A 12,003-nucleotide genomic window follows, 5' to 3' on the forward strand; every position below is an offset into this window, starting at 1 on the left:
GAATTCTATCTCTGACCCCAGAAGAACACAGGCCATCAGTGAATTCCATCTCTGACCCCAGGAGAACACAGCCATCCTGTGAATTCTGTCTAAGACCCCAGGAGAACACGGGCCATCAGTGAATTCCATCTCTGACCTCAGGAGTACACGGCCATCAGTGAATTCCATCTATGACCCCAGGAGAGCACAGTCATCAGTGAACTCCATCTCTGACGCCAGGAGTACATGGCCATCAGTGAACTCCATCTATGACCCTAGGAGAACACGGCCATCAGTGAACTCCATCTCTGACCCCAGGAGAACACGGCCATCAGTGAATTCTAACATCTCTGACCCCAGGAGAACATGGCCATCAGTGAATTCTAACATCTCTGACCCCAGGAGAACATGGCCATCAGTGAATTCCATCATCTCTGACCCCAGGAGAACACGGCCATCAGTGAACTCCATCTCTGACCCCAGGAGAACACGGCCATCAGTGAACTCCATCTATGACCCAGGAGAACACGGCCATCAGTGAACTCCATCTCTGACCCCAGGAGAACACAGCCATCAGTGAACTCCATCTCTGACCCAGGAGAACACGGCCATCAGTGAATTCCATCATCTCTGACCCCAGGAGAACACAGCCATCAGTGAACTCCATCTCTGACCCAGGAGAACATGGCCATCAGTGAATTCCATCATCTCTGACCCCAGGAGAACACGGCCATCAGTGAACTCCATCTCTGACCCCAGGAGAACACGGCCATCAGTGAACTCCATCTATGACCCAGGAGAACACGGCCATCAGTGAACTCCATCTCTGACCCCAGGAGAACACAGCCATCAGTGAACTCCATCTCTGACCCAGGAGAACACGGCCATCAGTGAATTCCATCTCTGACCCCAGGAGAACACGGTCATCAGTGAACTCCATCTATGACCCAGGAGAACACGGCCATCAGTGAACTCCATCTCTGACCCCAGGAGAACACGGCCATCCCTCTCACCAGGCCCAGCTTCAGCACAGAAATCTGCATATCATGTATGTTTGGGGCACATGTCCTCAAGTCAGTTGGCCGGTTCTGCATTGCTGTCAGTGAGAAATTACTATTGCATGTTAGTATCTCAGAGTTCTGTCACCATTAAGTCTCCTCCACCCTTCAACCCAAGCCCTGAGTCCATACTCTATTTTCTACACATTGGCACTTCTCAGAAACCCAAATCAAATAGTTCCCCTGCCTTCCCCCCATGCCATGCTTGCCCAGAGGCATAGGCTAGGGACATGTTTTTTTTTTTAAATTGCTATTCATTAATCTGATAAGTACATGCAAATGATCTGATGAACACATGGGGGCTGAGAATTCAGACACAAACCAAACAACTGAGACCCTGGCCCTCTCACGGCTGTGTTCTAGGGTGGGGGAGAGGATGCAGGGGAAGTCAAAAGGTGAACAAAATGAAGCAATAGAACTAGATCCACGGTGACACACGTCCGAATAAGGACCAAGTCGAAGGCAGCCTGGGGATGCACAGTGGCCATGACTTCCGGTTACTTTTCCTTCTCTTCTGGGCGCTCCCACTCCCCAGATGGCTGACTCCCGGACCCTCTACAGGACGAGCCATCCGTCAGCCCACTCAGGGCGGCAGGTGCTTCAGTGCCTGTCCTCAGGTGACCTTTCTTGGCTCCCCGGATGACCTCAGTGACTGAGGCCCACGGCTTCAATCGCCACATCCACCCAGATGACTCACGCAAGGTTATTTCTAGTTCTAAGCTCCCCGCTCAGCTAGAGACAGCCCATCACTCCACACCTCCCTCTGGATGGCCCAGAGCTGAGAGGTGAGAAGCCAACCAGCCAAGGGACAAGGCGAGGGGCAGAGGCTGGACGGAAAGAGGAGTCCTCAAACCCTGGCCACCATCACGTGTCCTTCAATAAGCACCAAGCACTTGATGCTTGTGGTACCGAGAAAGAACCCCTACTCCTCCCAGGAGCTGTTATCTTTGTAACCCCTATCATGATTACATCATCAGGGTACACCTGTGTGTGGTTTGAATCTGAAATTTCCCCACATGCCCATGGTCCAAAGACCCACTCAGCTCCTGGCTTGGGCTGCCATCTCGAAGGAAGGCTGTGGAATCTTTAAGAGCTGGGGCCTGGCTGGAGGAAGTAGACCTCTAGGAGTGGGCCTGTAAGGGTTGGCCCAATCTCACTTCCTTTCTGATTCCTACCATTGAGGGCGCAATCTTGCAGTTCAGTTCCTGACTGTGCATACGTAGGGCACAGCCTGCCCTCCGTGATGGACTGAAACCATCTGAAACGAGGACCTCCCTCCCTCACCTTGGAGCCTCAACATGGAGCCTCCCTCCCTCACCTTGTTTAATGAAGAAACAAAATAGCTCATCCAAAGCTACGGCACAGCCCTGGCTACAGAAGTCGCGAACGAGGACCTCCCTCCCTCACCTTGGAGCCTCAACATGGAGCCTCCCTCCCTCACCCTGTTTAATGAAGAAACAAAATAGCTCATCCAAAGCTACGGCACAGCCCTGGCTACAGAAGTCGCTAAGTCGCTACTGCCTTTCTGCAAGGAATGCCTTTTCCTCTTTCTTTTTCCTACCTTCCCTCCCTCCCTCCTTCCTTCCTTCCCTCCCTCCCTCCCTCCCTCCTTCCTTTTTTACTTACTTATCTCTCTCTCTCTCTCTCTCTCTCTCTCTCTCTCTCTCTCTCTTTCATTCTCCCTTCCTCCCTCCCCCCCTCCCTCCCTCATGGTTAGTACTAGAAATTGAACCTTGTGAATGTTACATTCTTAGCCCCACTCTTTTCTTTGTCTACTTTGTATTTTGAATTTGAGAGGTTGTTTCATTAAGTTATCTAGGTTGGCCTTGACCTTGCTCTGAGGCCAAGCAGGCTTTGAACTTACAGTTCTCCAGCTCCGGCCTCCTGCAGAGCTGGGGGGATGCAGACATGGAGCTCAGAGGACAACTTGCAGGGCTTGGTTCTTCTACCACGTGGGTTGCAGGGACCAAGCTTAGTTTGCCAAGCTTGGTGGCAGGCACCTTTACCCACGGAGCCATCTGATTGGCCCAGGGATCTCTAATTCTTATCCCTATCTTCCAAGAGATACGAATACCACAGTCATTTTATACATGAGGAAACTACAAGAAGAGGGACATAAAAAGGAAACCAAGCAAAGAAATGTGCACCCGAGTGCACTCATCGTCAGCCAGGGCACTTGCCAGCAGAACTTTCTAGAAAGGAAGCAGTGCTTATGCCGGACTGGAGGACTGGCCATGTAACGATAGTCCAGGAATCGTGGAGAGCTATATGGGAGGCATGTGGGGCTAACCTTCAAAGGCTCAGCCCTAGTGATGAACCCGTCATTCATTAGACCCATTTCCCCTGTGTTTCCCCTGGGGGCACAGCTATCTCTGAGCCTCTCTTGCCACTGGATATAGCTAAGGGGTTCAGTATGAGCCAATGGCACATGCATGGAGGGATATGGGGTGCTTGGAGGCCTATGGAAACCCCCAATGTGACCCCTTTGTGATTGTTTTCTTTCCCCTCAGCTAAATAAAGAGACCTCTGACCCCTAGAGTATGATAGACCAAAAGTGGAAGGGTATGTGTCATCTGTCCACATATAGGAAAAAAGGCATCTGGATCATTTTTATATCTCAAACTCCCAGGTGGCATTCTTGGTACTCTTATAAGCTCTGCTAGAAATTCATATTGAGCCACTTCATTGTTCTGTTTGTTGTGGGTTTTGTGTGTGCATGTGTGCGTGCATGCACATGTGCGTGTGCGTGTGCGTGTGTGTGTGTAAGCCAGAATTCAACTTCAGGAATTGTCCCCAGGAAGGCCTTCTACATCCTTTGAGACAGGGTCTTTCACCGGCCTGGAGCTTACTACAACTTAGTTTAGACTGCTTGGCCAGTGGCCCTGGGGATCCTCCCATCTCTGCCTCCCCAGTGCTTGGATTACCTGCACATCTGGCAATTTCACACGGATTCGGCAGCTCATGCTCAGGGATTCCCACTATGTGGCAAGTCCTTCTCTTCCCCCTGCCCCTGAGCATTTTCTGTTTTAAGTCTTACTTCTTTGAGCAGCTCTCATGACTCTGGCCAATATAAAAGTATGATTTTGTAGCTATTTTGATAAAGAGTCCCTCCCCACCCCCCCACATCACACATGTAGTCAACTCTGCCTGGCTGTATTATGTGAGGCGTTGTTCTTCATCTGGTCTGTATTTTCAACAACCAACGAGCTATCTCCTAGACAGGAAGATTTCTGAAGTGAAGACAGCTGTCACACACTCGAATTCAGCATCTTGGAGATGTAAGGGAGCGGTGACCAGAAAGCAGCAAGATCCTCAGCCAGGCAGAGGCCTCAGCTGGTCACGTGACTGTTTACAGCCAGGCACATGCAAACACACACAAGAGGATGCTGCTCTAATGGTGCTAATGACGACGGACATTTATAGCGACTTCCTTCACAAAAGTCCTGAGCAGCACACAATTAAAGGCAGCCGCAGACAAAAAATCCTTTCATCTGAGATTCATAAAAGGAAAGCGATTCAGCCTTCCTAAGCACTAAAGGAAGCCAACGCCACTGGATGATGTGTGTGATGGTGGTGGGGGTAAAATCTTCATGGCTCAGGCCCCCAATTCTTGCATGTTATATTTAGGACAATCAAACTGGTCTGAAGAAAGAAAACAAACTCGAAAGACACAAGCCCCCAAGTTACAGAGGGAAAAAAATTCAAGATGAAATCTCATCCAAGCACAAGAGAACTGTCCCCACGAGAGGCTGCGGGAGGTCGTGGCACTGTTTGTCTGTCTGTCAGACTTGGCAATGTGGCGTGACTAGATTTGAAAGCCTGAGAAACAGAGCAGATTTGGGGTTGGACATAAATAATCTGCGGATGAGGCTCTGCTGCGTATTAGATTTAAAAATGCAGCAAATGAGGCCCCTGGGATTTCATTGCTACCTGGTCCCAAGTCATCCTCACAGGACTGACTGAGAAGCCGTGTCAGGACTCCGGAAGCTGGGGATGGGACTGATGGCATGCGCCAAATGAGACATTTAAAAACTCCCTCCCAAGGGCACACATGCTGATTCTTTCCATCTGTGATTTCCTGTTTTCCAACAGCAGCACCCCACTTCCACCTGCCTGCAAGGTGTCCCAGTGATCTGGACAAAGGAGCCCTGGGTCATTTTCCCACTTTGTGTCAAATCAGAATCCAAGATGGTACTTGAGCTGCTCTTTCCTCTCTGACCACCAAGGCTCCACAATGGCGAGTTTAGACACATTGAATCAACCGGCTGAGAGCAAGGAGAGACCGTGCTCAGGCCCGTAGGAGTTCCCAGAGCAGAGAACACTGCCACTGTAGTTCCTCCAACTCTGTGCTCTTGTCCAGAGCCTTTGAGACCCCGTAGTCACCCAGCATCTTGTAACACTCTTCCTAGCTCTCTCCCTCCTCCATCAATCCCTACTTCCTGCCTCAGGACCTTTGCACCTGCTGGACCCCCACCTGGGCTACGCCTCCTCGTGTTGACTGCCTCCTCAATCTTAGCTCAATGTTACTTGGTATAAGAATGGCCCCCAGAGTGCCTGCAGACAGCAAAAGGGGACTTTACAGGTAGTTCTAGGTGATCTGGGTGGGCCTTAGGTGGAACTGTCCCATCGCATGGGAAGCCAAAGGAGGTCTGACCATAACCATGGAAACAAGATGCCCTGTGGCTGCTGACCTTAAGATGGTGGAAGAAGCTAGAAGTCATGGTAGAATAGGCAAAAAGCTGGGTCCGGTCTTCCAGATCACGCTGCCATGTCAGTGCTGTGAGAGTCACCCAAGCCTTTGTAACTGTGGGGGCCAGGGTGTGCTGCCTGATGCCACAGAGTCAGGGTGACTTGTTAGGAACAGAACAGAACGGCGTATAGAGGGTCTCCACCGGAGCGGCCTTGCTTCCTCAGCGGAGCTGTGAGGCCCAGACAGACCACTCCGGGAAGCCGCTGATCCGAGGTTGTTGGCTGGTGCATCACAAAGAACCCATTTCCAGAGAGCCCAAGTATTCTGTCAGAGTTAGGACAAACACCTGCTTCAGCCCACTCATCTCACAGATGTAGAAACTGAGGCTCGGGGAACCCTGCAGCTGGGCTGAAGGATGAGGGCACTGTCAATCAAACCTTTCAGTCTTGGCCCTTTGATGCCATTTGGAGTTTTCAGCATGAACAATTGTGCAGGCTGCCGATCGCTTGGCAGTAATTTCATAATGACCCAATCATGAAATAATCTCGCCGTCCAGATTGGAATTGTTTGCGGCTATAGTGACTGGATAGCTGGTTAGTTAACATCCATCTCCCGAGAGCCAAGCATATGGCTTTACAAGGAAACCAAGCTCTGAAATACTTGTTAGCTCTGATGATAATTACTAAGTAATTGGCTAGAACACACCATTGTGGATTTCTCTAGATTATGCCAGGCAATTATCTGGTCGTATGCTCCCTGTAAAAATAAAACCAAGGTCCCCCAAATTATTCTAGTCGGTTGGCTAGCTTCCAACAATCAATCGGGCGGATGCAAATGATTAATCGAATTACTCAGGTATCTGGGTGCGAATAGAACGTTCAGATAGGTTCTCTTAAAGGGCAGTAAGTAGATGGAACTAAATGGGGGCCAGACGGACTCTCCCCGTGATAAGCATGTAACAACGGAATAATCGGGGAATAGACACTACTTCTTCAGGGCTCATCTGGTATCCTCACACAAAATACCAGACACTTCAGAGACCAATTATATGTCCCAAAGCCGCCAGGCATTTTATTATTATTATTATTATATTTAATCGTGGTGCCCAGAAAAGGCTGGGTGCTTTGTGAAATCTATGGGTGGTTATGGCATGCAGGGTGGGCACCCAGAGTTCTGTCACAGAACAGAAGGCTGCAGAGCAGCTGGGCTTCAGAGATGAGCAGGACCTCTTCATAATGGCCCCCTCATTTTCCGGAGCTGCTAGTTGGGTCTGTACAGGTTCATGAGCCACTCTTCGGGAGGGGAGGGCAGGAGGAATGGATCCCTGAGATCCATGGGTCACCAGACTTGTAGATCTCAAAGGAGGGTCTCCTAACTTCTGGGAGAGAGAAGTTGCTTCCTGATAAGAGAGAAGCTCAGAGCACAGAGGGGTCGCTGAAGAGGGGTCGCTGAAGAGGGCTATGAAAACAGCCATCTATGATCCTCTCCCTGCAGAGGCTGCCGTTCAGAGACCAAGTCTTTCTCCCTAACTTGAATCCAGTTGACCGCAGGAGATGCTCCAGCCAATGGATGGCACCCAGTGGAGGCATGCAAAACACCTGTGCATCTAACCTTTGACCCCTCGTTGTACTTGGGAAACAGAGGCCACGTGGGAAAGTCCTGGAAGTCATGTGAAGCAGAACTGAGATACCCCAGCTGCCAGGGTACCCACCGACTAGCAGACAGGTAAAGATAGGGGCTCCCCACCCCCCCCACACCGACCAGATCCTTCATTGCTACCAGCTGAGTCAGGCCACAGAACGGGACTCAATCCAGAACCATCGCCAGGATGGAGGGAAGGCACTGAGCTACAGAGTTGGTCCTTTACTCTACCAAGAGTTTGTAGACTGCTCCCCAAAATGATGGCTTGAGAAGCACTTCTGTCGTAGGGAGACATGAGAGCCCCTGCGTTTACACTGGTTTAAGGAGAGGCAGAGGCCTCTACCACCAACCCCAGGCTTCGCAGGCATTTGTCATTCGACACAGAAGCCCCAGTCGTCCCCACCGTTTGCATGACCGAAGATGACCTGACAATTCTCCTGCTGCCAAGGTCCAGTAAACAGAATGAACAGACACCACCTCTGCTGAGCCTGCCGCCCTTCTCCGACACCTTTCACGCTAGGTGACTAGCTCATGGAGAGATTTTTAAAGCTTGGACACTCAGAACAGCGGCGGCAACGGTTCCACAAACATTCTGCGAACCATCGAGAGCCACAATCACAGTCATCAGCATCTCAGACCAGACTACGGGGCAGATCTGGCCTGCCACTTGGGTTTCTGCAAGTCCCCACGCAAGTCCATCCACATATGGATGCTTGTTTTTGTGTGACGGTGGCAGGACCGTCTTGCTAGGACAGAAACGGCAGCCTGCGAGGCTGATCGCACGCCTCACAGCAGTCTGCGACACACGCTGGCTGACCTAAGTGGAAAGCAAGACGCTCATATTACATAAGGAGAGACAAGAGTCGGAGAGCCGCCCATGCAGAGCAGAGACAGAAGTGGCTTTTCTGGTTGCCAGTGCCGTACATCTTTCCAGACACTGATAAAGCCCCGAGAAGCCCCAGTGAGAGCCGACGGGACTGACCTGGTGATGATGGCCAAGTGGGGCGGGCTCATGCAGGCTCCCATGAAGAGCACCACATTCTCGTGCCTCGTCTGCCTGTAGGCCATCACTTCCCGCTTGAAGGCCTTCAGCTGGTCCTCATTGTCCCTCTCGATGTCAATCAACCGGATGGCCACCTCACCGTGCCAGCGTCCGTGGTACACTTGCCCGAAGCGGCCCTTCCCGATGAGCTCGCCAATCTCTAGCTGCTCAAAGGGGATGTCCCACTCCTGAAGGAAGATGCTGGTCTGGCTGGCCTTGCGTGGGAAGCTCCGGGCTGAGAGGAGGGACAGGTTCATCTCCTCAAAATCATCCTCAGACTCCTCGGCCTCATCGTGGCCCTCTTCGTTCTGCGGCCAGAGAGGAGAGAGGTCAAAGCTATGGCCACCCCAGTTCCACCCTCCCTAGGGGCCTGCTGGGTACCAGCATGCTATGGAGGTCAGGACACACATCATAGTTCCGTATGTAGACAGCTGTTTCCCGGATATCTTTGAATTCAAGTCAAACCATAAAGGACTTAAAGCAGAGTCAAGGTGGTCCCACTGCCTCGTGCTGAGAGAGGAGAAATACCAATGGACCAGCTATTCTAGTCTGAATGGACTTTTTACATTGAAAGGTATCAGTTTTCACATTGAAAGGTGACACGCCCGGGACACCTGTCAATCCTGGGCAAACTGGTCACCCTGGGAGGTCTTCATGCCTTCACTCTGGATCACAACCAAGCAGAGGGACAGCTTAGATTCAGGTTTCTGGATCCCTGCTAGCCCATGCCATTCCTGTTCTACCATGCTGGTTTTGACTAGTTTGACAGTATGTGTACGAGAGGAACAGCAGGCTAAACGATGGATGTGCTGTGTGTCTCTTCAATGTGGCACGGGACAACCATCACCATGGGCCGTCTGTCAGCCTCCTCCAGGAAATTCACAATCGATTCGAAGATTGGCAGACTTGGCCCTTTTAAGACCAGCGGGGCTGGGAGAGCCCAGAGCAGATGGCTGAGACCGTGTGCTGAACACTCAGACCCAGTGAGATGATCTCTGGCCTGTGTGACCCCGGGAAAATTGGTCCACCTCTCTGAGCTTTCCGTATCTCCCTCTAAAGTGGAAGAAAGATAAGAATTTTCTCCAGGCAGTGGCAGAAAGTTTTATGAGATGATGAGTTCTGAAGTTCTGCCACCTCCTACATGGAACATGTGTTGGGATGCTGGAGAAAATGCAGATTCTAGGGCCCCATCCACCTAGATCTACTGACTTAAAACATCAGCAGGCCTGCAGGGAGACCTACGTTTTAACTACATGACTCATGAGGTCATTGGTGACCAATCAAGGGAGAATGCACAGGGATTGGGGAGATCTAGGCTCGGGGGGTGTCTCACCTACTGGACTCTTTTATAACATGGGGGAAGAGCAGATGCCAGACCCCATGGGAAGCCCTAGAGACCCTGGTGAGATGACCCCAGAAAGGGACCTCTTTGCTGAACCCTGTGTTTATGAGCTCGCTATCCACAACACTGAGGGGAAGCGAGATGGAATGTCAGCTCTCAGGGTCAGTTCTAGGAGACTGCTCCTGTCTCGGAATGGGATGTGGGCCTCTTTCCCAGAGCCCTGCTGCTGGCCTTTTTAGCTCAGGGCATACAGTAGGGTCGAGACAGCAGACCCAACGGCTGTTCCTCAGGACATTTCTTTACTCCCTTAGCCCAGAAGGAAGGAAGCCCAGAACCTCCTCACTGCGCTGCCAACCCAGCATCCTTGGGGCTCCCACCTGCTAGTGTATGTTATCTCAAAGGCAGTGGAGCACCTCCCCTTCCAGTTTCCCCCAGTCCTGAGCTAATTTTTTTTTTAACCTGAAAATGCAAATCACAGGCCAATTTCTATCCAACTGTCTCTGCCAGGATGAACACAGGCGAACGGCCCATTAGGCGCAGCGCCTGGGGGAGCCGCAGCTTCTTAACTGTCTAGAGTGAGAACATCCATCAGACAGCCACGGGGCCCCACCTCCCTACCCCGGTCCCTCTGCGTCACCGACGACACCAGGCAGTTTTGCCCACCTCGAGCCAAAGCCACCTCTCCGGTCTCCAATTCTCACCTCTGAGGTTGGTTCCACTTCAATCTGAAGTAATGGATTTCCTTCCAAGCTGTAAATCAGAGAAGGGGAAAAAAAAAAACACCCGTGACCCTTACAACTCTGGATTTAAGGTGAGCCATGCTCAAGAGTCTGAAGTGGAAAGCCTTGGTCATGAAACCTTCAACTCGGGTGCCATTCCAAGGCTCCGGTCTGAAACAATGCACAGCCGGGAGTACAGAAAGAGCCCACAAGGCCGTTATTTTAAAAGAAATTCTCCCGGATTGCTCAGGACTCACTTTCCTTTATGGCTTCAGCTTCAACTAGTATAGCAACCTCTTTTCAGGTGGGCAAAAACATCACAGGTGAGAAACTCCTCCGAGGTCTAATGTGCACCGGGAAAGAATAAACCACACTTCTAAACTTCAGGCTCAGAGTCTCCTATAAGGGTCTTTATTTAAAGGAAGATTTAGTTTTATTTTTAGCAGTGTGTGTGTGTGTGTGTGTGTGTGCGCGCGTGCGTGCGCACATGCTTGTGTTACCTACCAAAGCCAGAGGGTAGCTGATGCTCTGGAGGCTGGAGTCACACGGGGTTATGAGCCACCCGTGATGGTTAGTCTGTTTCTAAAACTTGACCCAAGCTAGAGTTATCTGGGGAGAGGAACCTCAACTGAGAAACGCTTCCATCCGATCGGCCTGCTGACCAGTCTGTGGGGCATTTTCTTGATTGATGATTGATATGGGAGATCCCAGCCCACTGTGGGTGGTGTGTAAGAGAGGAAACAGAGCAAGCCATGGAGAGCAAGGCAGTAAGCAGCATCCCCCCCATGGCCGGCCTCCATGGCCAGCCTCCATGACCTGCCTCCAGGTCCCTGCCTCGAGTTCCTGCCCTGACTTCCCTCGGGGATAGCCTGTGACCTGAGAGCTGTATGCTGATGGGGAACTCTTCCTTCTACAAGGTGATTTTAGTCACGGTGTTCATCGAAGCCACAAACATAGGGCTAGCACACTACCTGATGCTGGTGCTAGGGACCGAACTCAGGTTCCCTGCAGGAGGTGGGTAAGTGCTCTTAGCTGCTGAACCATCCTTACGAGGATATTTAATATCAACGCATTTGTCTGTTCGCCTGTTCATTTTTAACTCATTCACCTACTCATCTAGAATTCTGCACCAGGCACGTCTTTCAAAGGAGGCTCTAGAGTTGGCGGCAGCATGGCTCCTGGCGTGAAGGGGAGTCTCTGTACGACTGAAAGAGCTCACTGTAGATGGGGGGGGGGCTGAAAGCCACAAGGGCCAGCAGCCACCAGTGAAGTGAAGAAATGGAGTGTTGGGGGGATTTCCAGAAGACAGACCGACACACTGGGCACATCTGGAAGTTCATGGTTCTCGTGGTCTAAATAAGAGTGACCCCCATGGACTCAAATAATTGCTAGATTGTGGTCCCATTTGAAAGGATTAGGAGGGATGGCCTTGTTGGAGGAAGTGTGCCCCTGCGGATGAGTTCAAAGACCCATACTGAGCCCAGTCTCCTCCTCTCCCCCACCCAGCCTGTGGACTGGGACGTAGTTCCCAG

The 12,003-nt window shown here is 51.3% G+C and overlaps 1 protein-coding gene across 2 annotated transcripts in view; it reads right to left on the reverse strand.

Moving 5' to 3' along the window:
- Window positions 1–12,003, reverse strand: part of Ksr2 (kinase suppressor of ras 2) — a 359,771-nt gene that overhangs the window by 59,975 nt on the left and 287,793 nt on the right. For both annotated transcript variants that reach the window (XM_085681325.2, XM_085681322.2), the window contains exons 13-14: window positions 10,454–10,502; window positions 8,351–8,718 (exon numbers count right to left, since the gene is read on the reverse strand). In XM_085681325.2, coding sequence (XP_085537451.1) covers window positions 8,351–8,718; window positions 10,454–10,502 — 417 coding nt within the window. The remainder of the gene's footprint in view (window positions 1–8,350; window positions 8,719–10,453; window positions 10,503–12,003) is intronic.

This window comes from Myodes glareolus, chromosome 2 (genome assembly GCF_982192425.1).
Source record: "Myodes glareolus chromosome 2, mMyoGla1.1, whole genome shotgun sequence".
Lineage (NCBI taxonomy): Eukaryota > Metazoa > Chordata > Mammalia > Rodentia > Cricetidae > Myodes > Myodes glareolus.